Genomic DNA, 27,119 nt, shown 5'->3' on the forward strand with positions numbered 1-27,119 from the left:
TAAAAGTGTTAACAAGAAGGTAAAAGCCAGGAGTGTGGTGCGCGCACGCAAGCCCATATGTTAAAATTAATGAAATTTCAAGATTTGATTTGTTAAGTATGTGTGTCGGCATACATTATAAATTTGTAAAATATTCTCATTCTCAAGATGGACTTTATCCAGCTGAAAAGGAAAACAACAATCTGAGTCATGTAAATCTGATTATTTGATACTTTGCTATTTTAAAAAATATTTATCTTGTTAATTTTAATAAACAGATTTTCCTCCAAAACTGACGTCATGCTTCGCCTTGCTTTATTTGTAGTTTTAATTGACCTCACTGTGCCCGTATTTAGTTATACGTTCCCATCAAGATGCAGGGTGTATGTATTTTAGGGCATTATTTTTATCATATTTCGGACTGAGCACACCTGGGATCGGCTGACTAGTCTGGGGCAAATTACCTTGATGGTAAAAATAGGGACAAGTCGGTACTGAAGTCATCGACCTGCCAATTAATTATAGGGTCTTTTAGTGGAGTTACCTCCTCCTTCCTTGTGTTGTCTAGCATTTTCTATCAACCTCCTTGGTTATTTGCCATCTATATTTTATTTTATTTATATTTTATTTACCTCGTTTACATGTAAATGGAGAGGTACCTGTTTTACTGGTGTGCTACAGAGTGAATCTGTTGATGTCACATATTTTTAGCCCAGGTTTTCCGGAGGTCTTTCCTGGACAACTGGCAGTATATGGCGTAGTGTTACTGCTCTTTGATTTTCCTTCTGGTCATCTAATTTGAGGTGTATTTCATAACCTTTTTTTTTATTATTTAATTGGGTGTGCCATTGTGGGATGAAAATGTTAGCTAATTCTGTAAAGTTGGTTGGTAATGCGACTTCAAAATTTAATACCCTCCTGAGTTTTTTTCCTCTAAACTATTCCTATCCTGTACTTCCCATGGTGTTAATGGTGTAGTTATGATGAATCAATTACTTTCCATTCTCGACTTATTCATTGTTCAATCAATAAATGAAAAAAGGTTCCACCTAATCGATACTTTCTCTTTTTTATTTAGCCTTGGGCTATTTATAAAGACATTAATAATCACAGAACATGTTTCAACTGCTTAGCAATCTTCATCAGCTGTTTACATGTAGCTTAGGTAAAATAGCATAAAATCAATCTCTTAATTTACATTAAAACAATAAATGTTTTTTAATTAACAACTTCAGAAGTTGTGTGCTGTGAAATTGTGTCAAGGTGTTTTGGGTGTTTTCCTCCTCCCCATGAGCTTGGCTGTTTGCAACACCACCAGGATGATTTCCTTTTACATTGAGAAGAAGTTCAAAATATCCCCTCCACCTCTCCAGTGATTCTCTGGGATCTATTTTCCCACTGTCAAAGGATTCAATCTGTAAAGACTACTACCTCTTTCCTAATTAATGCCCAAGACTTTAACATCTGTGAGAATAAATCGCATATGAAAATGGGAATACTGCTCCCCTGATTGCAAATGACTAAGCTTATAAGCTTCCTTGTGCTTCTTGTGCATGCTGACCTGTTAAATCTTTGTATTTTGTTTTTGAAAAGATCATCCTATTAGAAAAAGAAATAAGTAAATTTTTCGTAGATTTTGTTATCAAAACTCAAACTTTGAATCATGCTTGGTCCAGCCATTCAACCCTCACGCTTCTTTGCCTCTGTGGCCCATTAAAAACACAGTAACAAGTTTTACTTTTTCTTGCTTGTAAAGCAAAACTGAAGGCAATAATAATAAATAATCATACATACATACATACATACATACATACATACATACATACATAATCATTATAGACTGTCATGCCTTTCAGCGTTCAGTCTGCAAGCCTCTGAGAATTTAATAAACGTCGCCACAATCCTCGATTTGCAATTAGTGTTGTGGCCTCATTTAGTTCTATACCTCCTATCTTTAAATCGTTAGAAACAGAGTCTAACCATCGTCGTCTTAGTCTCCCTCTACTTCTCTTACCCTCCATAGCAGAGTCCATTATTCTCCTAGGTAACCAATCCTCCTCCATTCGCCTCACATGACCCCACCACCGAAGCTGGTTTATGCGTACAGCTTCATCCATCGAGTTCATTCCTAAATTAGCCTTTATCGCTTCATTCTGAGTACCCCCTGCCATTGTTCCCACCTGTTTGTACCAGCAATCATTCTTGCTACTTACATGTCTGTTACTTCTAACTTATAAATAGGGGAGACCGGGGCAAGTTGACGATGCTAAGCTTTGGGAGGTCGTATGTTGAACAAGATTATTCAAAATCATTTTTATTCACACTTAATGCATACATTACACTATACTCTGTTATATTATGACCTTATAATTACACTCTTGAAAGATGTTCCAAAGTAATTAAATAAAATTCATAACTTCAGCAAATTCTCCATCTTGCCCCAGTGGCGGTGCAAGTTGACGAACCTGTCGGGGTAAGATAACGAAAAATCCAAACCTATTCTAACCTACACCAAACTTTGTAATATAGCTTGAAATGGTATTTAGTATACACACATGGACAATGTCACTATAAACATCTCTTTCATGGTTATATATTTCTATAGTTCGGCACTTCCATATCAAAGTTTTAAGATCTCCTTTGATTGTATAGAATTTAACAGTAATCACACACAAAAACTCCTACTTCATAACTAGAACACTTCTCATGCCACCATTCACTACATCTACTACACTGAATCCAGTCTTCTTCCGGGGGATCTACATAAGTTACACTGCACACAGGGTACTCAAATCTGTTCTTGTCCTTAGGAAGCAATGTAGATGTGAAAAGAGGGCCCTTTGCTGCCAGTTTCTTCTTCTTTCTTTCCATTTCCTTAGTTTCTTTGCTTCTCTTTTCTTTTTTCTTCTTCTCTTCGTAATAATATGTCTTTTGTAGGGGTATTTGTTATGACTGATGCTGATCCAGCTTGCCTTTTCCTGGTCGTTGATCTCTGAGCTTTTGGCAAAGGCATCAGGTCATAGATGAAAGTGCTCGCAGAGGACTTCAATTGATTTCCTTTGTTCTGCCGAGAAGAAGGTCCTGGTTGCGGTGTAGGCAATGCTGCTTCTTGCTTTGAGTTGTCATGTTCTGTTGAGATTGTAAGATCTGGCGAGTGAGTGGATGGATCAGATTCTGTGGAAGGCACTGGTTCTTCTGGTAAATCTCTCTCTGTCGTAGCTGCGGGAGCATAGTCGCCTTCATCAAATACTTGTGGGTTGAATGGCTCTATTCCAGTTGCTTCGAAACCTTTTATGGCATTGCTTACAGTCGCTGTTTTTGTGTAGGCTCCAGAAAAAACTCTTGCAATGTTTCGATCATTTATCTGATGTCCAGGATGAGACACCAGATAACTGTCACAAGCCTGCGAGTAAGCCGTCTTCAGGGGTCCAAAGAACAACACATCAAGTGGCTGCAGCCTGTGGGACGTATGTGGTGGCAATCCAATCATGACGATTCCTTTTTCCCGACAAAAATTGATTGCCTGTAAAGAAATGTGTGAACTATGGTTGTCCACAATCAGTAAAACAGGATCACTTTTAATGGGCTTTATATGATTCACAAAATGTTGTAAGTAAACAACAAACAGATCACTATTCATCCATCCTGTTTCAGTTGCATGTCCAACTGATCCAGGAGGAAGACCACTCAGTAGCTCTGGTTTTATCCTTTTTCTTGGAAAAATCAAAAATGGTGGAACATACTGTCCACTGGCACTCATGGCACAAACTAGAGTGATATTTCTGCCCCTGTCTGCGGACGTAATTTTAGCTACACGTCTAGTACCTTTTGGAGAGATCACTTTTGGTTGTCTATTGGGCACAGTGGAAAGACCTGATTCATCTGCATTGAATATTGCTTGTGGCGCAAAACCATATTTTAGGCGAATTTCTCTTAATATTGAATAAAATTTGTGCACTGCAGTCTTATTGAAACCCATCATACGCCCTATAGAGGTTGCTTCAGGAGTTCTCATCGTAAAGTTGAAGTTCTTCAAGAAGTTAGTGAGCCAATCTTCTCCTGCCATTCTTGTTACGTTGTTGAACGGATAAGCAATGTTGTTCGTCTCAGCGAAATCATACACTAATCTCCTGCACTGTATTTTGGTCATTCCAAAAAGTCTCTGATTTATTTCTGTAAGATATCTTTGTAATTCTGAAAGCTGTTCATGTGAAAATGTGTTGCGAAACCTTCCCCCATGCAAACAGCAAAGGTGAAAGATTACAGACTTGTCTAATCCCTGTTAGTACACTGAACCAAGAACTCATTCTATCATCAACTCTCACTGAAGCCCAATTGTCACCATAAATGCCTTTAATTCCATAGTCCCCCAGTATGGCGAACATCTTTTCCCTCGGTACCCTGTCATATGCTTTCTCTAGATCTACGAAACAAACGCAACTGCCTATTCCTCTCGTAGTATTTTTCAATTACCTGGCGCATACTGAAAATCCGATCCTGACAGCCTCTCTGTGATCTGAAACCACACCGGTTTTCATCCAGCTTCCTCTCAACGACTGATCGCACCCTCCCTTCCAAGATGCCAGTGAATACTTTGCCTGGTATACTAATCAGTGAGATACCTCGATAGTTGTTGCAATCCTTTATGTTCCCTTGGTTATAGATAGGTGCAATTACTGCTTTTGCCCAATCTGAAGATACCTTACCAACACTCCATGCTAATCTTACTACTCTATGAAGCCATTTCATCCCTGCCTTCCCACTATACTTCACCATTTCAGGTCTAATTTCATCTATTCCTGCTGCCTTATGGCAATGGAGTTTATTTACCATCCTTTCCACTTCCTCAAGCATAATTTCACCAACATCATTTTCCTCCTCCCCATGAGCTTGGCTGTTTGCAACACCACCAGGATGATTTCCTTTTACATTGAGATGTTCAAAATATCCCCTCCACCTTTCCAGTGATTCCCTGGGATCTATTATGACTTCACTTGAATTACTCGAAACACTGTTCATTTTCCTTTCTTCCTCCCTTCCTAAGATTCTTTATTACTGTCCAGAAAGGTTTCCCTGCTGCTTGACCTCGCCATTCCAGGTTATTACCAAAATCTCCCCATGACTTATTTTGGATTCAACAACTATTTGTTTCGCTCTGCTTCTTTTATCTACGTACAAATCCCTGTCTGCCTCGGCCCTTGTTTGGAGCCATTTCCGATAAGCCTTCTTTTTAAGTTTACAGGCTGTTCTCACTTCATCATTCCACCAAGATGTTTGCCTTTTCCCATCTTTACACACAGTCGTTCCTAGGCATTCCCTTGCTGTTTCTACTACAGCATCCCTGTATGCCACCCATTCACTTTCTACATCCTGAACCTGCTTACTGTCTACTGTTCGAAACTTCTCACGAATCATATCCATGTATTTCTGTCTCATTTCTTCGTCCTGGAGATTTTCTACCCTTATTAGTTTTCATAACTGCCAAACCCACACTAGCACAGAAGTCCAGCAAACGCTTCCCATTCCCATTAGCTTCCATATCTTCCCCACATTCACCAATCACCCTTTCGTATCCTTCAGTTCTATTCCCAACTCTCGCATTGAAATCGCCCATTAGCACTATTCTATCCTTGCTGTTGACCCTGACCACGATGTCACTCAATGCTTCATAAAACTTGTCAACTTCATCCTCATCTGCACCCTCACATAGTGAATACACGGACACAATTCTTGTCCTAATTCCCCCAACTGACAAATTTACCCACATCATTCGCTCATTTACGTGCCTAACAGAAACTATGTTGCGTGCAATGGTACAATGGTATTCCTGATAAAGAGCCCTACCCCAGACTCTGCCCTTCCCTTTCTAACACCCGTCAAGTACACTTTATAATCTCCTATCTCTTCCTCATTATCTCCCCTTACCCCAATATCGCTTACTCCTAGCACATCCAGATGCATCCTCTTTGCTGACTCGGCCAGTTCTACCTTCTTTCTTCCATACGTCCCATTAATATTGATAGCTCCCCATCGAATTCCATTTTGTTCGCCAAGTTGTTTCCAAGGAGTCCCTCGCCTACCAAATGGGAATGGGACTCCATTGATCCCATAGGTCCGAGGCTTGCTTAAAATGTTCTGAGCTCGGTAAATTCATGAAGCAGGATGCTACCCTACTTGCACATAGTCCAAGTGAGGATCTCTTCTCTAACGGGTTGTGGACCACCGGTGAATTGTATAGTCCTAGCCGCCTGAGCACAAGGAGGGCCATGACTCAGAATATGTCCGAGATGCCCACTCCCATTCCATAGCAACTGGTATCCCAACTCTCAGGACGACTTACTAGGCCACTCAGCCGTTGCCCATGGTTCACGAACTAGGACGTGACTACAGTAACCCACAAACATGAACCATAAATAATCATAATAGCATTAATTTTTCTGATATCAGGGAATTCAGCCAAAGGATACTTTTATTTTCTCAGTAATATTTTAAATTATTAGACCAAAATTAATTAGAATTTTATCAGGCTAGGATGGATTAGCACTGGTCTTGCAATGTTTAGTAATTTACCATCAAAATGTAAAATATAATTACAATACTGGATTGTTAACAGCATTTTCTAATTGAATTGGTGGTTTACTTTTGTTGTAAACTGTATTCTGCAGGATTCCGGAAACATAATACATTCAAGTGTGTGTGAATTAAAAGAAGAAAACAATGAATTTTTACCATAACCAATAAAATATTTTTTAGTATTTTACTGTATTTCAAATAGTATCTAGTATTGAATTTTGTACCATTGACTGAACATTGTATCATGGTGAATGACAGAAATAACTTGATATACCAACTTCAATATTTTGCAGATGCAATAATGAAAACCAGATTTTTGTACTTCAGTCCAAGAAAAACTGATCAGGGTCCATTACATGAGGTATTTATTAATTCATTTGCAGCAATATTTACTCCAAAAGTAGGAAGTTAAATGTGCGTTTTTGCTTAAAACTTAAGGTCCTATGATATTTTCAAGTCAAAGTCTATGGTTATGAAATTCTGTTTTTGGAGAATCTTTGAACATTCAATTTGCTCACTTGAAAGATCTCCCTAATGTAATCATGTAAAATAGGAAAAGCAATAAGAGATAATACAAAAACTGTAATTTTTCTCTTTACAATTTGTTTTACAATGCACGGACATAGATAGGTTTTATGGTGACAATAGGATAGGAAAGGGCTAGGAGTGGGAAGGTAGTGGCCATGGCCTTAATTTATGGTGTGAAAATGGGAAACCACAGAAAATCATCTTCAGGGCTGCCAACAGTGGGGTTCAAACCCATCATCTCCCATATGTAAGTTCACAACTGTACCACCCTAACCGCATCGCCAACTCGCTTGGTATTGTAAATGTTACAAAATATTTCCCCCAAATATTATGGAAATAAAAAAATGATTGAATTGAATTCTATGTATTGAAAAACATAAAAATCCTTGTTCCCATTGTGCCAGCAGCTGTGGTTTAGAATATAACATTTCACTTTTGCCCATCTGTAGATATAACAGTGCATTTGATTTATTTTCACTTTCCAATACATTATCACTTCTTTCTGATGGTTCACTGTTGCTATTACATACCTCTGATGTGATTTGTAATTCATTTTGAAAATATACACAAGAACTTCATTGCAAGAGTTCAAACATCCATGAAGAAACCAGACTTCCAGTAAAAACATTCTCTTATATTCTAAATCCCTGTATTGAGCATATATTTGATATCATTTTTTTTTTTTGCTAGGGGCTTTACGTCGCACCAACACAGATAGGTCTTATGGCGACGATGGGATAGGAAAGGCCTAGGAGTTGGAAGGAAGCGGCCGTGGCCTTAATTAAGGTACAGCCCCAGCATTTGCCTGGTGTGAAAATGGGAAACCACGGAAAACCATCTTCAGGGCTGCCGATAGTGGGATTCGAACCTACTATCTCCCGGATGCAAGCTCACAGCCGCGCGCCTCTACGCGCACGGCCAACTCGCCCGGTGTTGATATCAATTGGCCAATATTGCAGCCATACTCAGAAGGTCACAAACATGTCTTTTACTCTTCTGAGAGTTGACAGGTTTCAATTAAACAATGCAATGCTTTATAAGGTTTGACAATATGGGTGTACCCTTACAATGAAACATATATAGTAAGGTAAAAAACTTACCACAGCAGAGCAGGCTTCTTCTTGGGATATTGAGGCATATCCAGCTTTCTTTTACGGATTTCTGCAGCTTTCACTTCAGCAGTTTCTTTAGCATCTGGTTTGGAGATTTTAATCTTGATCACACTGGGCATTTCACCACTGCTTGTAGCTGCACTTATTCCTAAAGCCACATGAATTAATAACAACTACATAACCACAAAGTCCGAAATGTTACATGCTTAAATTTCCAAATCATAAAAATTACTGATATTGTGCATCTTGGAAGAAGGCTTAATGACTTATGTACAACAACATCAAGCACCTACCTTGCTCAAAAGCCTCTGCTACTCTCTCTACTAGCTGGGACCGTTCATCTTCATATAATTTATCCTCAAAATCATGGGACGGTTCATTCATGAGCTTTTCCAATTTAATTCGCTTGTTATTTTTGGCTTCCTTTTCTCTAAGTGCCTTCTTAGTAATCCAATTCTTCAATCTAAACATAAATATACAAATAAAGTCTGCAGTTTGTTGGTCAACACAAATCCATTACAAATAATATCACTGAAGTTTATTCTTTATTTAAATATTAAGGTGACCACAGAATCAATACAACCACCATCCAACACTGTGGGCGAATTTTTGTGATTTCATGAATATAAAGGAGTAAGAATACTAAACTGAAAATACACATTAACGCTTCTGTTCTCAATTGTCACATAGAAGAAAAAGTGTTCATCTATTTTTTTCCATACCTGTTAGTCATGCTTTTAAAACCACACAACTACACAGCCAATTTACATCCGGTTTTGTTAACATATTTACTTGCATAATTCTCGTTATCACATAATTTACACACCCAGTCTAGCTATACTTCAAAGCGGGGAAAACATGTATTTCTTTAGCGTATTTGATGAACCAATTTTCTCAAGCATTTACGTGAAGTTCCGCTAATGTTGCAAAATGTAGGTGGCAAGTACCAGCCTTTCTATTTTGAAATATGGCAATCCCAAATTGCAGCTCTTGGCTAGTAAAAGTCAGTCTTGACCTGATGCAGGCTCCTTGCAGTCTTCTCCTCCTTTTATGACCACATAGGATCACTTTAGTCAGTCCGTCGTTCAGGTCTCTTTGAAGGGATTGTTCGGGCTTTGCGGTCCTCCCAGTACTTCTTCAGACGCTCCGATCTTCGCGCCCTTTCCTCAGTTGAAAATGTGCGTGTTGGTTTGTTTTGTGTAAGGGTAAAGCGGAGGTTTGTATTCAATTTTATCTTATTTTTGGTGTCTTCTGTTGTAAGGCCTATTTCCTTCAGATCCTCTCTTACTTCTCTGATCCATTTACATCCTGTTGTGGTATTTTTTGAGACGAGATTGTGTTGTACTAGTTGTTTCAGAAGTCTCGAGTCCTGCATCCTCATGATATGTCCAAAGAATCCCAGTCTCCTCTTATGCATAGTATCTGTAATGGTTTCTAGCTCTTTGTACACGACTTTGTTAGGTATTAACCGCCACTGTCCATCTTTCTGATATTTTTTGTTGATACAGGTTCTTCCAATCCTCCTTTCAATTTTCTGAAGTCTGTCAGTCTTTGATTGTTTATTCAGGTAAAAGAGTGTTTCTGCTGCATATGTAGCTTCCGGTTTTATAACTGTGTTGTAGTGTTTTATTTTTGTATTTATTGATAGACATTTCTTTTTGTACATATCCCATGTTAATTTTTGTGCTTTGTTCTTACTTGGATTGAGATTTTTTCATTTAAGTTATGTGTTATTACTTCTCCAAGATATTTAAACTGAGTTACTATTTTGATTTTATTACCATTTATGGTGACTTCTTTTAGCTGTGTTGGTTTTTGGGGCATAATTTCTGTTTTTTCAAATGATATTTTGAGGCCAATTTTATTTGCAATGTTTTGAAGTTCTGATACCTGAGTTTTTGCTTCTTTTATGTCCACTGCTAGTAATGTTAAATCGTCAGCAAAACCCAGGCAATTTGTTTTGATTTTTCGGCCAATCTTTATTTTGGGGGGACATTTTCTAAACCATTCCCTCATTACCATTTCTAGAGCACAGTTAAATAATAGTGGTGAGAGCCCATCTCCCTGCCATAGTCCAGTTTTAATTTCAAATGTCACTGATGTTTCACCCCTAAACTTCACTTTTGACTTGGTATTGGTGAGAGTCAATTTTATCATGTTTATTAATTTGGGGTGTAGTCCAAGGTGTCTTAAAATTTTAAACAGAGATTCTCTATGGATGCAATCATAAGCTTTCTTGAAATCTACAAATGTTATCACCATATCTCTGTTTCTTCTCCTGTTATAGTCCATTATCAACTTAAGACTCATGATCTGATCAGGACAGCTCCTCCAGGGTCTGAAACCTCCTTGATATTCTCCTAGTTCTTTCTCAAGTTGTAAACTTATCCTATTAAGGATGATTATTGAAAATATTTTGTATGTTATGTCTAGGAGCGAGATCCCCTGTAGTTATTAGGGTCGGTTTTGTCCCCTTTTTTGTGCAGAGGATGGATGAGGGCTGTTGTCCAGTGTTCTGGTAGTTCTTCTTTAATCCAGATAGAGACAAGTTGTTGATGGAGGGCAACTTTTGCTGAGGTTCCTGCATATTTCCAGATTTCCGCAAAGGTCTGATCTTCTCCTGGCGCTTTGTAGTTTTTTAATTTATTCAGAGCTTGGTAGACTTCCTTTATTGTGGGGGGATTGATGTTTTCTGGTGATGTTTTTATTGGGGTGTTGGTGTCCAAATGAAGGAGTTCTGTAGGTTCCTCACAATTTAAAAGCTTGTTGAAATGTTTAGCCAGAATTTCTGCATTGTCTTTATTGTTATGGGCCAGCTTACCATCTTCATCCTTCATCAGTAGGGTCGGGGGTTCATATTTTTGGAGCTGCTTTCTGAAGGTTTTGTAGTAGTCCCTTGATTTAGTTTTACTGAACTGTTCTTCAATTAACTGTAGGGTGTCCTTATGATGTTGTCTTTTTATTCTTCTTAAGACTTGGGTAGTTTCTTTTCTCTGTTTTACTAGCTTTTGATAGGATATTTCTGTCTTTTGGGACTGATGTAATAGCCATGCCTGATGTCTTTTCTCCACTGTTTCATCACATTCACTGTTCCACAATTGGTGTTTTTTACGTGGTTTAATTGGAGCTAGGTCTTCTGCAATTTGTGTAAGGTTGTGTACAAAGTCTTCAAGTTTGTCTGTGATTTTTATTTTTTCAGTTGCTTTCTGGTAATTTTTGTTGTTGATTAGCTGGGTAGGATCTATTTTTCTTTTAGTTTTAAGGGCTTGCTTTTGTTGTCTCCTCTGGGGAGTGAGTTTAATTTTAACTACGTAGTGATCTGAACCTGTGTCTATTCCTCGGAGGACTTTGACGTTATAGATCTCTCTGTGGTGGTATTTGTCCATGCAGACGTGGTCCAGTTGCCATTCTCCTTTAGTGTAGTCAGGGTGTTTCCATGTTTTGAGTTTTTGAGGTTTCCTCTTAAAACATGTAGATTTTGAGATTAAATTATGGTTTCTACACAGGTCAACTAGTCTCTCTCCATTTTTTTAAAAATTTGTTTTCTTGTGTGCTGGCCTTGCAGTCTATTACAAACATATTATATTCTATGAGAGTGCTTCGTGTGTGTTCTGTGATCACGCAACTGTTTGTTTTAGTAAATCCATAATGAGCAAGTGCAATGCGCAACTCATGGTACGGTAATAAACTAAGCAGAGACTCACAGGAATAGGGCTATGGACTGTAAGTTTTCAGTGTCTGAGTGCAATATGTGGTACTGGCTACCAACATAAAAAAGTTTACACAGTTTCTACAGACATGATTTCTTTGGGGATAACTGAAAACAGTTTCAAGACAACTGGAATCTTAAACATGTTAGACCAGATGATTTGATCTGGAAAGATGTAAGCGGAAATGGCAGTAGCAGTTCTTCCAGCAGTAGCAAATATTAATAGAATATAAAGAACGGATTTTCTTCTTTTTTTGGCTAGTATCCCATCGTATAAAGATGTGATTGGTTGTTTTGCTAATCTGTATTTATTTTGCTTCAGGTGCTATTTTAGCAGCCTCTGGAGGAACATCTTTCCAGTAACCATAAACCCATGTGTTCAATGAGCCAGATGTAAGTTTATGCTCTTGACCGTTCAGAAGAAAACGAATGCAATAATTTTACACCAAATGGCAATTTATGTTTATCCTAAGGGTTATGTACTGTATATATTTCATTCATCTCCTTTCTCTGCAACTTTTTTAGTCAGAATTATGCTAATAATTTACACAGATCAATGTTTTTACTTTTTTAGTAAAAAAGTTTTAATTAATGAGCAAATACAGTAATTAGATTTTTAAATCCCACAGTAGATTTCAGTTTCTCGTAACAATGTATACTCAGATATCTAAAACAAGAGTACACTTCTGAATTTAACACAAAGTACACATTTCTTCAATGATTAAACTAGGTACTGAAGTTTAACCATTACAAGCACCTCAAGTATTTCATACTGGTTGGATATCTCCTAAGTAGCCTTCCAGTTCATCAGATATTTCAACTGAACTTCCTTTTTCACAATCATCTGCCAATTCTGCATGTGAAATGGAAATGGCTGAATTATCATCACTATCAATGCCAACAGAAATTATATTTGTTCTTCTTCTTCTATTAATCTCTTTCTCTCCACAAATTGTCTGCAATTTCTTTTAAAAAACAATACAATGTTTCTACCATCTTTGAATGCCCCGGGTATCACGCTCTTCAAAATTGCTATGGATACCACAAATAACTTTTTTTTTACTGATAGATCTTCTGACATGACCTTAAATTAATCCAATGCAGATTAAGGTTGCGATGATTTGGCGGTGGTTAGAGAAGGGAAGAACCTAAACTGGTAGTGTACCTAGACCAAATATAGTTTTAAATGCATTACACCATAAGACATCAATATTGTGGTCTTTCGTAAGTGAGAATCGATTGAGATTATATTCGTAGAGATCATATGTTCAGCTCTCAACATTAAATTTGAAGTTATAAATGTGCAGATTCTTGGAAGATGGATTCAGCAAGTAATGTCTACTTTAACTCAATTTTATTAATCATCAGCCTACTTTGTTATATCCAGGAATGATTAATTCTATAATTCAGCTTAGGAATTAATGAAGTCATATATGGACACTGTGACATGGGATACTTATATATCTGTCATTTATCGCTGAAAGACAAGCATGGTAGTCCAACTCCGCACCAATATGCAGAAAAGTTTTTAATTGCAGGTGACCTAAATCTTCCGGACATAAACTGGTCTGGCGACGCTACGGGAAGGGGCTACAATCAGGCTGCGGTAAAAAAAGCTTCATTAATTCCTAGGCTGAATTATAGAATTAATCATTTATGGATATAACAAAGTAGGCCGATGATTAATGAAATTATGAGTTAAAATAGACATTTACTTGCTGCATGTTGCAAAAGGACTAAATGAAAAGGCTGAAGGAAACACAATAGAGGAAGAGTGGATAGTCATGAAAAATGAAGTCAGTAGGGCTGCTGAAGAAATGTTAGGAAGGAAGAAATGATCAACTAAGAATCAGTGGATAACTCAGGAGATACTAGACCTGATTGAAGAACGACGAAAATACAAGAATGCTAGAGATGAAGAGGGCAGAAAAGAATACAGGCGATTACAGAATGAAGTGGATAGAAAATGCAAGATAGCTAAGAAAGACTGGCTGAAGGAGAAGTGCACGATGTTGAAGGTTGTACGGTCCTAGGAAAGGTAGATGGTGCATACAGGAAAATCAAGGAAACCTTTGGAGAAAGGAAATCTAGGTGTATGAATATTAAGAGCTCAGATGGAAAGCCACTTCTTGGGAAAGAAGACAAAGCAGAAAGATGGCAGGAACATATCCAACAGTTGTATCAAGGTGAAGATGTAGATAATTTGGTTCTGGAACAAGAAGAGGCTGTTGATGCTGATGAAATGGGTGACACAATTTTGGGGTCAGAGTTTGACAGAGCTGGGAGCGACCTAAATAGGAACAAGGCACCTGGAATTGATGATATTCCTTCTGAATTACTGACTGCTTTAGGAGAAACCAGCATGGCAAGGTTATTCCATTTAATGTGTAAGATGTATGAGACAGGAGAAGTCCCATACGATTTTTGGCAGAATGTTGTTATACCTATTCCCAAGAAAGCCGGTTCTGACAGGTGTGAAAACTAACGCACCATTAGTTTAGTACCTCATGCCTGCAAAATTTTAACACGCATTATTTACAGAAGAAATGTAGGAACACGTGAAGCAATCCTGACTTTACGTCTGATCCTAGAGTATCGAATCAAGAAGGACAAGCCCACGTACATGGCATTCATAGATCTAGAAAAGGCATTCGATAATGTTGATTGGACCAAGCTATTTAAGATTCTGAAGGTGATTGGGATCAGGTACCGTGAACGAAGAATTATCTACGATCTGTATAAAAATCAGTCTGCAGTGATAAGAATCGAGGGCTTTGAAAAAGAAGCAGCAATCCAGAAAGGTGAGAGTTAAGGCTGCAGTTTGTCCCCCCTCCTTTTCAATGTTTACATAGAACAGGCAGTAAAGGAATACAAAGAGGAATTTGGAAAGGGAATCACAATCCAAGGAGAGGAAATCTAAACCTTAAGATTTGCCGATGATATTGTTATTTTATCTGAGACTGCAGAAGATCTTGAGAAGCTGCTAAATGGTATGGACGGAGTCATGGGTAAGGAGTACAAGATGAAAATAAATAAGTCCAAAACAAAAGTAATGGAGTACAGTCGAACGAAGGCAGGTGATGCAGGAAATATTAAATTAGGAAATGAAGTCTTAAAGGTAGTAGATGAATATTGTTACTTGGGTAGTAAAATAACTAACGGTGGCAGAAGTAAGGAGGACATAAAATGCAGATTAGCACAAGCAAGGAAGAGCTTTCTTGAAAAAAGAAATTTGCTCACTTCAAACATTGATATAGGAATTAGAAAGATGTTTTTGAAGACTTTCGTGTGGAGCGTGGCATTGTACGGAAGTGAAACATGGACGATAACTAGCTCAGAGAGAAAGAGAATAGAAGCTTTTGAAATGTGGTGTTACAGAGGAATGCTGAAGGTGAAATGGATAGATCGAATCACAAATGAAGAGATACTGAATTGAATTGGCGAGAGGAGATCGATTTGGCTAAATTTGACGAGAAGAAGAGATAGAATGACAGGACACATCTTAAGACATCCAGGACTTGTTCAGTTGGTTTTTGAAGGAAGTGTAGGTGGTAAGAACGGTAGGTGTAGACCAAAGTATGAATATGACAAGCAGATTAGAGCAGATGTAGGATGCAGTAGTTACGTAGAAAAAAAAGGTTAGCACAGGATAGGGTAGCATGGAAATCTGCATCAAACCAGTCTATGGACTAATGATTCAAAAAAAAACAACAACAACAACAACAACAACAACAACAACAACAACAGGCTTTCCTACTAGAGGAAACAACATTATAGATGTTTATCTTGTAAGACCCAATGACATACACATAAGTTGTATGGCAGTACCACTCTGCTGCAGAATTAAATATTGGGTATCCCTTAAACACTAAACAAGGTAATGAGGAGAAAGTAAAAGTATAACAGTATAGTAAAGCTGACCCCTTTAAATTCCAAAAGTTTCTATGGCAAATACTTCCCAGCTGGACATCACAAGGTGGGTACATAAACATAATGTGGGATAATTTCATTTATATTATTAATAGGTCTATTGAGCAGTTTGTGCCCCTTCAATGACTAAAACGGAACCCAGACCTCAAATACTGCAATAGTAAAATTAGGTGCCTTGAAAGGAAAGCCTACAATAAAAGGCAATTTAGTTTGGAGCATATGAATAGGTTTCACAAGCTGTCAAAAGAACTTGCTTCTGAAAAGAAAGCTGCTAATGACATATATATGAAAGGTAACTTTCTTCCAGGGAAAATGGGTGGAAAAATGTCTATGTTAGGAAAAGGACCCAGCCATGATGTGTCGGTGATAATGTCCAGTGAAGTGAGGTAATTACTGATGACCTACTAATAGCTAATGAATTAAATCATTGGTATGGGAACATATTTAATGAGCAGAATAGCCTGACAATAGACATTATCGATAACACTGATTGTTCTCTCTTCCAAATTAGCAGCAGAAAAATTCAGGAAAGAATTAAGAACTTAAGGAAAAATAAGTCAACAGGGCCTGATAACATTGCTGGGGAGGTTCTGAAACTGGGAGGTAGAGCTATTCTACACTATTTGGAAATACGATTTACTGTGTCTCTCAACAATACGCAAATTCCAGATGACTGGAAGAAAGCAACAGTAGTTACGATTTTTGAAGGGGGCAACAGGCTGCTAATGGACAACTATAGACCCAATAACCTTATGTCCATTGTATGCAAACAAATGGAACACCTCATTTTAGAATATCTAAGAGAGCAATGGAAGAAAAGTTCATGGATTAATGGCCGTCAACACAGTTTTAGAAAAGGTTTCTCCTGCGAGAGCCAGATGATGTAGCTCTTTCAAGATATTAGTGAGTCATTAGATAAAGGTGTGCAAGTTGATGCTATTGTAATTGATTTTGCTAACACATTTGATGTAGTACCACATGACATTCTGGTCCAAAAATTGGTGGAAACAAACACTGATAAAATGGTGGTTCTGTGGATCCTGTAAGTTTTGACAGACCGGACGCAGAGGGTAAATGGGAAGTAAATACTCTGACGAAGTTTCTGCAACATCGGGAGTAGTACAGGGTAGTGCTACAGGGCCACTCCTATTTACGGCATTTATCAACGATCTGCCAAACAAAATTTGAAGTGAATGCAGATGTTTGCGGATGACTGAATAATACACAGAAAAATATAGAATGCTAGCTATAATAGGTTATTACAAGCCGATATAAATATACTCCATAGGTGGGCACTCGATAACAAAATGAAAATAAATTCTCAAAAATGCAGTCTCATAAGAATGGGAAAGGAACCTAGGCAAGAGGACATTCAGTATTGTCTTGGATCGAACGCTCTGGTTGAGAGAGACTCACACAAGTACCTATGAATCCACATAAAGAGAGATCTAAAATGGGACACCCACGTAGGAAGTGTAATTTTTAAAGCGTACAAGTCCTTGCATTTCGTGATGAGGGTGCTAAAGGGCAGCAGTTCTCAGGGCGAAGGCGCAGGGCTATATATCACTCATTAGGCCAGTCCTCAAATATGGAGCAGTTGCACAGGATCCATACCAAACAGGACTCATTAAGGAAGTTGAAATAGTACAGCAAAAGGCTGCAAAATTTCAATCCTAGAAGTAGTGTGACAATTATGATAGAAAAAATTGGGTGGGAGAAACTGGGGACTAGAAGGAAATGAACACGGTCATGTGTTCATAGAAAACTAACTATGGTAAATATTTGTTTGTAAATTGGGGAATTGATGACTGGAATGCATTATCTGCAGCTGTCTTGGAGCCTTTTCCCAAAACTGTAAAATGCTCCAAGAATAGACTCCAGCATTCTGTAAATTGTGTGTAAATTTATATGTGACTAGCAGATGTACCCGTGCTTCGCTATGGGATTCCCAGAAAGACTGTCTTTGTGGTTTTCCTACCTGAAGTCGTGAGAGGGAATGTAGTGATTAAAAGCAATGTTATATAAAATGCTCAATCAAATTAATAAAAAGCACATTTTCTCACTTTTAACGAACAGTACTACGGTGCCGATCTAACAGTCCAAATGAAGGTTAAAATCCCCGACCCGGCCGGGAATTGAACCTGGGACCCTCTGAACCAAAGGCCAGTACGCTGACCATTCAGCCAACGAGTCGGACAATGCTATGATGAACCAGTATGTTACGTATCGGTGGTATCAGAAATTTATCTAACTTCCCAGCTACTTCCCGCCAATTTTCAGGCAGGCTGTTATACTCGGTATGACCGGGTGAGTTGACTGTGCGCTTAGGGGTGCATAGCTATGAGCTTGGATCCAGGGGGTAGTTGGTTCGAACTCCACTGTTGACAGCCCTGAAGATGGTTTTCACACCAGGAAAATGCTGGGGCTGTAACGTAATTAACGCAGGGGCTGCTTCCTTCCCACTCCTAGCCCTTTCGTATCGCATCGTCGCCATGAGTCCTATCTGTTTCGGCGCGACGTAGAACAAATTTTAAAAAAACTCGGTATAGAGCAGTAATCCCATCTATCAGAGATGAATGGCAACGGAGACACAAAGCAAATCACAACAAACAATGGTCAATGTAATGTTATTGTTGATCAATGTTATGAGCTTTCTGTATTGTAGGCCCTCACATTGTTTTCTTTCGACTCTGTAATATAAGGCCGTCTTATAAAATTAATCATAGCGTAGACTGTAGTTCCTTATTCCCCGACTTTGCATACCAATTTTCATTCAACTCTGTTCACCCAGTTTCTCGTGACGGCGCTGATATGATCTTAGCAATAAAAATCCATATTCATGAATATCTCCATTATCATAGCCGGTACGGTCAAAATATATAAGACATAAATGATTGGAAATTTAATACTATGTAACTTCATTTATATAGTAATTGTCAATACGACCACTAATAACACAAATATTCGAGAATTAAATTTTGGGCCTTCCCCTAAACTACCATTTCGCTCAGCGTGAATAAAGTTATTTATGGCCAAAATTGTAGCGACTTATTCCCCGACTTTGCATACCAATTTTTGTGAAGATACGAACACTAATATAATAAATATTTGAGAATTAAATTTTAGGCCTTCCCCTAAACTACCATTCTTCTCAGCGTGAATACAAATATATATATAGGCTATATTGTAGCGACTTATTTCCCATCATTGTCTACTGATTTCCATTAAGATACGACCTCTAATAATATAAATGTTTGAAAATTAAATTTTAGGCATTTCCCTAAACTGCCATTTCACTCAGCGTGAATACAATTATTTATGGCCAAGATTATATCGACTCATTACCCCGACTTTGCATACCGATTTTCATTAAGACACGACCACTAATAACATGAATATTTGAGAATTAAATTTCAGGCCTTCCCCTAAACTATCATTTCACACAGCGTGAATAAAATAATTTATAGCCTAGATTGTAGTGGTTCATCACCGGACTTTACATTCCAATTTTCATTAAATTCTCTTCAACCGTTTTCTCGTAATGTGTGTACAGACAGACAGACAGACAGACAGACAGACAGACAGACAGACAGACAGACAGACAGACAGACAGAGACAGACAGACATTACGGAAAATTAAAAAATTCATTTCCTTGTCACTATGGACATGACTGACACAGAAATACCATCCTTTTTAAATTTTGAGCAATGTACAGACAAAACTCTTATTTTATATATATAGATGGTGTCATTTTAATGATGATGCTTGTTTAAAGGGGCTTAACATCTATTGTCATCGGCCCCTCACATTTTAATGCACTGTAAATTATAGTACAGTATAAGGCATCTGAATTATTTAAGGTATGTGTGAATTTTTACATGAATTTACATGAAGTAAATGGGCCACTCGATCTACTGTAAGTCATAGTGTAAAATTTTGAAATACTTAAGGGTTCGTGTGAATTTGTATATGACGGTGTTGTAATGTTAAGCTAGTAGTAAGCTGTAGTGTTAAGCAATGGAAATACTTAAGTTGTATATGCATTTGTGTATGATGCTGGATTTAGAATGTTAAACAAGTAGTATTTCTTGTAATATTTTCTTTCTATGGAATTGATTGTTGTACTCTTGTTGTAGTAGTTGTTTTTGTTGTTACTAGGTAATTATGTTTTAACTTTACTTTATTAGCACACTACTGTAAGGGATCATTGCCACCAGGATATTTCCCAATTGCAATGTATTTGTTAATAATAAATAATAATATATCCTGTACTAATATGGGCTCAAACCAATAAGGCTACTGAGTCTTGATGATTTCAAGTTGCATATTGTATGCTTATACTATCCTGACTACTGTTAAACTGTATTTTACCGAGCTCGATAGCTGCAGTCGCTTAAGTGCGGCAAGTATCCAGTAATCGGGAGATAGTTGGTTCGAGCCCCACTGTCGGCAGCCCTGAAGATGGTTTTCGGTGGTTTCCCATTTGCACACCAGGCAAATGCCGGGGCTGTACCTTAATTAAGGCCACGCCCACTTCCTAGGCCTTTCCTATCCCATTGTCGCAATAAGCCCTATCTGTGTCGGTGCGACGTAAAACAAATAGCAAAAAAAAAAAAAAAACAACACAAAAAAAACAAAAAAAAAAAAAAACTGTATTTTATTATTGTTAAGTATGATGCTTGAGAATATCAAATATTTAAATTGTTAAAGCATGTTATCCTTTTCTCTCCTAAACATAGTCTTTAGTTCCCTGCTGATATACTTTTATTATTTGTCTAAAAATTTGCTACCCCTCAGCAGTCCATGGCGAACATGGATGGTAATGGAGGGAGTTCTTCAATGCCTCATTACTAGAGTTTGTGATTTTTAGCATTTGCGATAAATGCGAAATATGCCAAAACTTTGTCAGTGTATGTGTCTTCATCTTATATGACCCGTACGGGTGGTTTTTAGCGATTTCGAATTCGCGATAAAATGCGAAATTGGTTCAAAATGCGAAATTATACAATTTATGCGAAATAGATGCGAAACTCTCAGTTTTATACGAAATAAACATATATTTTTAAAAACTATGCATTTTTCTTAAAAATAAGATATACATGTTATTTATTTCAGGAGAAATAATTATTACGGTGCCCATTGCGATCGTAAAGCGGTAACATGCTTTGACGGACACTTCCGTCTTGGTGCACGGAACATCTATAAGTTCATTATCGCAGTTAGCTGGTCGGAGAGATTTATTCTCTTTGTTTTGCAGCCTAACCGATTGATGTCAGGTGTTACCTGAAGCTATTTTCTCTGTGTAAATAGTAACTCTAAGCTGAAATACGGAAAATAAAAAGCACCTCATTTTGCCGCTCGTTGTAAACAATCATGGCGGCATCCAAGCGCGGCATGGATGAGTTTATTCGTAACTGGCTTGAAAATCATGTTGAAAGTGGAAAAGATTATCTGGAGAGTAAAAATATTTCTTCTTCAAATGACAGTGATGAAAGTGATTCCGATTTCAGTTCCGAGATGATAGTGCCAATTGAAACTACGTGACAAAACCAGAATGCAACAACAGCGAGTGAGAAGTCTAGTTTTCCTTTTTTGTTTTGCTAGTTGTTTTACGTCGCACCGATGCAGATAGGTCTTACGGCGACGATGGGAAGGAAAGGCCTAGGAATGGGAAGGAAGCGGCCGTGGCCTTAATTACGATACAGTCCCAGCACTTGCCTGGTGTGAAAATGGGAAACCACGGAAAATTATCTTCAGGGCTGCCGACAGTGGGATTCGAACCCACTATCTCCTGGATGCGAGCTCACAGCTGCGCGCTACTAACCGCACGGCCAACTCGCCCATTGAGAAGTCTAGTAAAATGATACTTGGAATTATGATCTTGTTGACAATAAGCCTCTTTCTGTAACGTGTAAACCAGTTTTTGAAATTCACTCTATAGTGAGGAGGGGGTTGGGTAATAATCCGAAAGAAATGGACTTAGGGAATGAATTTATAACCCCACAGTTCTGCGATCACGTTACTAAGGAAACCAATACTTATGCCTCTACATTTCTTGCTAATTTATCTGCTTCCCTTGAAACCAGTAATACATTGGTTTCCTGTTACTATAGATGAGCTAAAAGCTCACTTTGCGTTGTGTATTCTTATGTAGCCTATGTGATTAATCAAATTTATGTTAAAGTGACGAAAAATAAATAGTATGTAAGGGAATATTTCCTTTCACAAGTAATGGCAGGCCAAAGGGTTAAATCATTCAATGTGTGGAATTTCTTTCACTGGCTAAAGAGCACTGCAAAGACCAGTCAATCAAACACCAAATACACTTTCAAGCACCACGGTAATTCTCTTTGTGTGTTGACCCTTGATCTTAGTCGGTTATTCTTGACATTGGTGTTGAGTAATAGTTCTGTTTAAAAGTGCGGTAGCGATTTATTTTATTGTCTGTTAGCCATGGGTAGAAGCGAAGTGACGATCAAACAGCATGCCGAAAGTCACAAATCGGGGCATTTTTATGTAAGGATACAGATGGCCTGCAATCAAAAACTTGAAGGAAAAAAAAAATGTTTTGCAAGCTTTCCTTGGCAGCACTTCTGTGTATTTGGGCCTCTACGGACAGTGTCGATGTAGAGTTTTTTTAGCAAGTACAACATAATTGTAACTGATAGGCGGTCTCAAATGAATGAGGACACCTTTTAAATAATTGGCATGGTGTACTTAAATCATCATTGAAATTCCTCTTCCTTGTAGGTGTGTTGTACTGTAATAAATAAATACGTTCAAAATAGTATTTTTCACTTTGAAATTGTGTTTGTAAATTTGAAAATAAGCATATTCCTGTGTGTTCATTAATACTTCTTGCAGTCTTATGTTGATGTTTGTCTTATTTTCCATAGTGAATTCAAAACTGCATGACAAGCAATGTGTGATTAAACAGTATGATTTTACTCCCAACTGTTGTGTGTGCCATTTAGCAAATTATGCCTATTTTTAACCAATTTGCAACAAAATGCTAAATTTGAGAAGTTTAGATGCTACAAAACGCTAAATTTGAAAATCAAAACGCTAAATCACTGATTTTTAAATGCTATAAACCACGAACTCTACTCATTACATGAATACTCCCATGCCTTCTCATAATTGGGTGTGTTGAAGAGAATATTGTTTTCTCAGCAAAATATACTGTATTATCAATGATAAGAATATTGTGCATTGTACTCATCGTAACAGTGCAACCTATTCATTTCATATTTTTGTAATTTTAATGATCTTGTATGATACCATACTTTGTAACCATAGAAGAGTATGATCCCCGATTGTATGTAAAGAAATGTTTGTATATGAAGATCTCCCAATTTTAGGTTAGGAAATTTCGTAAAATAATTTCTAATATAAAGTAATGAATATCATGCGAGTTTGTTAAATTAAGATGTAAGAATACAGTATTATAAGAAGAATTTGTAGTTAGGGAATATATATATATATATAAAGTAACTTGTCCTGACTGACTGACTGACTGACTGATTCATCATCGCCGAGCCAAAACTACTGGACATAAAGAAATAAAATTTTGAGGATACATTTATATTACAATGTAGGTGCTCGCTAAGGGAGGATTTTTGGATATTCCGTCGCTAAGGGGGTGCAAAGGGGGGGGTGACTTTTTAAAATAAGTGAATCTATATCTCAAAACTTTAAAAGTTTACAGATCTAAAAATTAGTATTTAGAATCTCTTCTAAAAATAAACATGTATTTTTTTTGTTTTCGGAAAATCCCAATAGGAGGGGTGAAGCACGGTGAAAAACGGGTTGAATGCCTTTAATGGGGATACTTGTATCTTAGAAACTGAAGATATTACACACCCGAAAATTGGTATTTTGGATCTCTTTGAAAAAAACAAACAAAGAAACACGTCTTTTTTGTTTTCGGAAAATCCAATCAATGGGGGTTGAACGGGAACAACAAATTGGGGTGAATTTTTAGAAAGATTATAACTACAGTGTACTTCAGAAACATAAAATGTTACAGACGTAAAAATTGCTATTTCCAATCTCCTGTAAAGCTAAAGAAATAAAGGTGATTTATTTTTAGAAACTTCACTTAAGGGGAACGAAAAAGGGGGTGAAATTTTAAAATGAGCATTTCTACAGTATATCTCAAACACGTAATATACTACAGAAGTGAAAAATGGTATTTTTATGTCTGTTAGAAATAAAGAAACATGTATTTTTTTGTTTCTGGAAAAACCCCTTGAGTGGGGGTGTAAGGATGAATGAAGAAGGGGTTGAATTCTTTTAATTAGGATACTGATATCTCAAAAACTGAAGATTTTACAGACGTGAAATTTGGTATTTGAAATCTCCTTTAAAATAAAGAAATATGTAGTTTTTGTTTCCGGAAATCCAATTGGGGGGGGGGGGGGGGAGAGGGAAATTGAAAAATTAGTTGAAATATTTGTATGAAGATACAATTATCTCAAAAACGAAAGATTTTCCAGACGTGAACATTGGTATTTGGAATCTGCTTTAAAAGTAAAGAAACACGTATTCTCGGAAAATCCAATGAAGGGGCGGGGGTGAAAGAATTGAAAAATTAATTGAATTAATTGTATGCAGATACGTACATCTAATAAAAGCTAAAGATGTTACAGACGTGAAAACTGGTATTTGCATCTCCTTTAAAAAACCAGCGTTTATGGGGGGAAATAATCTTGGGAGGTGGGGGTGAAAAGGAGTTGAATTCCTTTTATGAGGACACATATCTCAACAACTGAAGATGTTAGAGTCGTGATAAATGGTATTTAGAAGATCCTTTACTATTAAAGAAACAAGTATTTTTTGCCGGAAAATTCACTTAAGGGGGGGGGGGGGGTGTGTGGAGTGTGAAAGGAAGTGAAAAAAAGTGATTTCTTTTTATGGGGATACTTTTATCTCAGAACTGAAGGTAATAGACGTGAACACTGGTATTTGGAATCTCCTTAAAACATAAAGAAACACGCCTTCTTTATTCGTGGGGGTGGGGGGGTGAGGGGCAAATCAAATTAACGTCGGTGGGGTGAAAAAGTACTTGAGACCAACTGATTTTACTGTTCTTAATGTACTTATTCTGATCATAAACCGATCATTTTCAATCTTTTGTGGGTTTGTTTCCAAGAGCTATCTTTTCCTTTGGAGAACTTAAAGTTAGATTACAGTAGATTCTCCTAGCATATAAATAAAAATTTAAACACATTTGAAATAAACTACAGGAATGATATTGACCGTGCAATTGTTCACATTTATAGTAAGGTCAATAATGCACGGAAGTATATCATTCGTATCGCCAGAAATCCCGCGCACTTGCCTACGTGCTACAATGATGCTGGTCACATTGTCAGTAATGACAATGGCAGCAGATATAATTTATGGCCAAGTAGCAGTCTTGCATCTTGCTGTGGGGTCCAGAACATCAATAATAATAATAATAATAGTAATGTTCTGGACCGTCGTCAAAGTGTGCGGACCACGCTGGAAACGGGTAGTGACTACGAATGCAGTCTGGCCGCGGGTTCACTACTGCCAAGGTACCCAAGACGACACCACGCCGGATATCCTCAAGGATTTGATCCATATTAAAAATGCTTACAGGAAAGGATGGTAAAGATTTAGGGACCCAACTGACCGTGTGGAACACTGGGACCTAGCGCGGGAAGTAAGAAATCGATTGCTGGAAATAAAGATTGGAAAATGGGAGGAAATTTGCTGTAATCTCTCAGAAAACAAGTCAGATAGCGAATTTCGGCGGATTATATATAAAACTTTAAGCATTTAATTATAAATTTCAGTATAATACCATAGCGAAGTACGGGTATCTTGCTAGTATTGCATATGTGCATCATTATATTTTGTATAAATTTCTATTTGGGTAAGAGTCTGTGCACATGGCCTAGCAATGAAGATTGTGCACCTGGGAAACAGTGACTATATCGGGAAAGACGGTTGAAGTCAGTTAAAAGTATCGCAACAAGTGGTTTAGAAACCCAGGGATACGGCCATGATGTGTATGCTGAAGATGGTAATTCATTAATGTGGATGAACATGCAAGATCGCTATTTGCAGATCGGCAGCTCTGAAATCAATCCCGAAGCTCCAAGTTTGAACGAGCTCGCGTTGACCAAGAGACGCTTGAAGATGTGGCAGTTGGAGCGTTGCTTCCTGCAGACTTTGGCAAACGCTACGCCACGTGGAGCAAGCCTATATATATGTGTGTGCATGTGCGACGGTGTTATTATTTATTATGGAGTGCTGGAGGATGCACACACACGCGAACGTGCGCAACAAGACTTTCCATTACTGTTCATGACGATTACCATTATGAAGTCTGTGCTGTACGAGTTCTTTACAGTTGCATTAATGTGCCATTACCGAGTCATGAAGAGTGCATTACTCAGTAATTACAAATTCCCGGTGAACAGTAGGTGGAAAACGCTACATAGTGCTCTTATGCAAGTCCGATTTCGGATTACTCCTTTCCGAGGAATTGTACACTGTGAGGTAGTTTATACTGTATGTGTAATCTGGAGGTAATGTGTTTTGCACAGAACTGATTGTGGCTAGATGAAACCATAGGCCAAGTGTTTATTACTTGTTCATTCTTTGTATAATACGACATGGTGGTGGTTATTTCTTCATTCCACAGTGGCCATTTTATATTGTGAAGGTGTATGGCCTCATTAACAGACTGAGGTGACTGGGATTGTTTTTTGTACAGTTATAACACGTGGTAAATAGATTCCACAGTGATGATACTATTGTGCTAATGTAAGATAAGGTTAATGGGCAGTAGCCTTATCTGTAGGAAATCATTAGTTTGAAGCGTGGCTTTCGGAACTATGTATTGTACCGGGAACACCGCTACGACAGAAGTCCGAAGTATGTTTGTTGAACTTCGCGCGAGATGGAAGGTAGGCAGCCCGCCGAACGCAGTGACGTACCCAGCGAGTGACGTGGCCGCCGTAAGCCAGCTATCCGCTACCATATATGGTAATGATCCAGCTCGTCCTCAAAAGTACATTTTTGAGCTAATTCATCGCTATTTTGACACTGCCAACTTGAAAGCCTTTACAATGGACATCATATCTTCAGATTTCAAGAAAATCCACCGAGTATTATAGAAGTTATAAGGGTAGATAGTACCCGAGTTCTAGACACTTCCATGCGAACGTGTATAAAAGGAGGCCCACCCGACCTACGAATTCAGTGTCTGTCACTCCGCCGTCTCTGTGACACGGGTGACAAGAGAAGTGTT

At 37.8% G+C, this 27,119-nt stretch overlaps 1 protein-coding gene across 2 annotated transcripts in view; it reads right to left on the minus strand.

Annotated features, from left to right (window-relative positions):
* LOC136864186 (splicing regulator SDE2) overlaps nucleotides 1–27,119 on the minus strand; it is a 148,799-nt gene that overhangs the window by 25,437 nt on the left and 96,243 nt on the right. For both annotated transcript variants that reach the window (XM_067140848.2, XM_067140844.2), the window contains 2 exons: nucleotides 8,486–8,655; nucleotides 8,181–8,340 (listed from right to left, as the gene is read on the minus strand). In XM_067140848.2, coding sequence (XP_066996949.2) covers nucleotides 8,181–8,340; nucleotides 8,486–8,655 — 330 coding nt within the window. The remainder of the gene's footprint in view (nucleotides 1–8,180; nucleotides 8,341–8,485; nucleotides 8,656–27,119) is intronic.

The sequence above is a fragment of the Anabrus simplex genome, chromosome 2, assembly GCF_040414725.1.
Source record: "Anabrus simplex isolate iqAnaSimp1 chromosome 2, ASM4041472v1, whole genome shotgun sequence".
Lineage (NCBI taxonomy): Eukaryota > Metazoa > Arthropoda > Insecta > Orthoptera > Tettigoniidae > Anabrus > Anabrus simplex.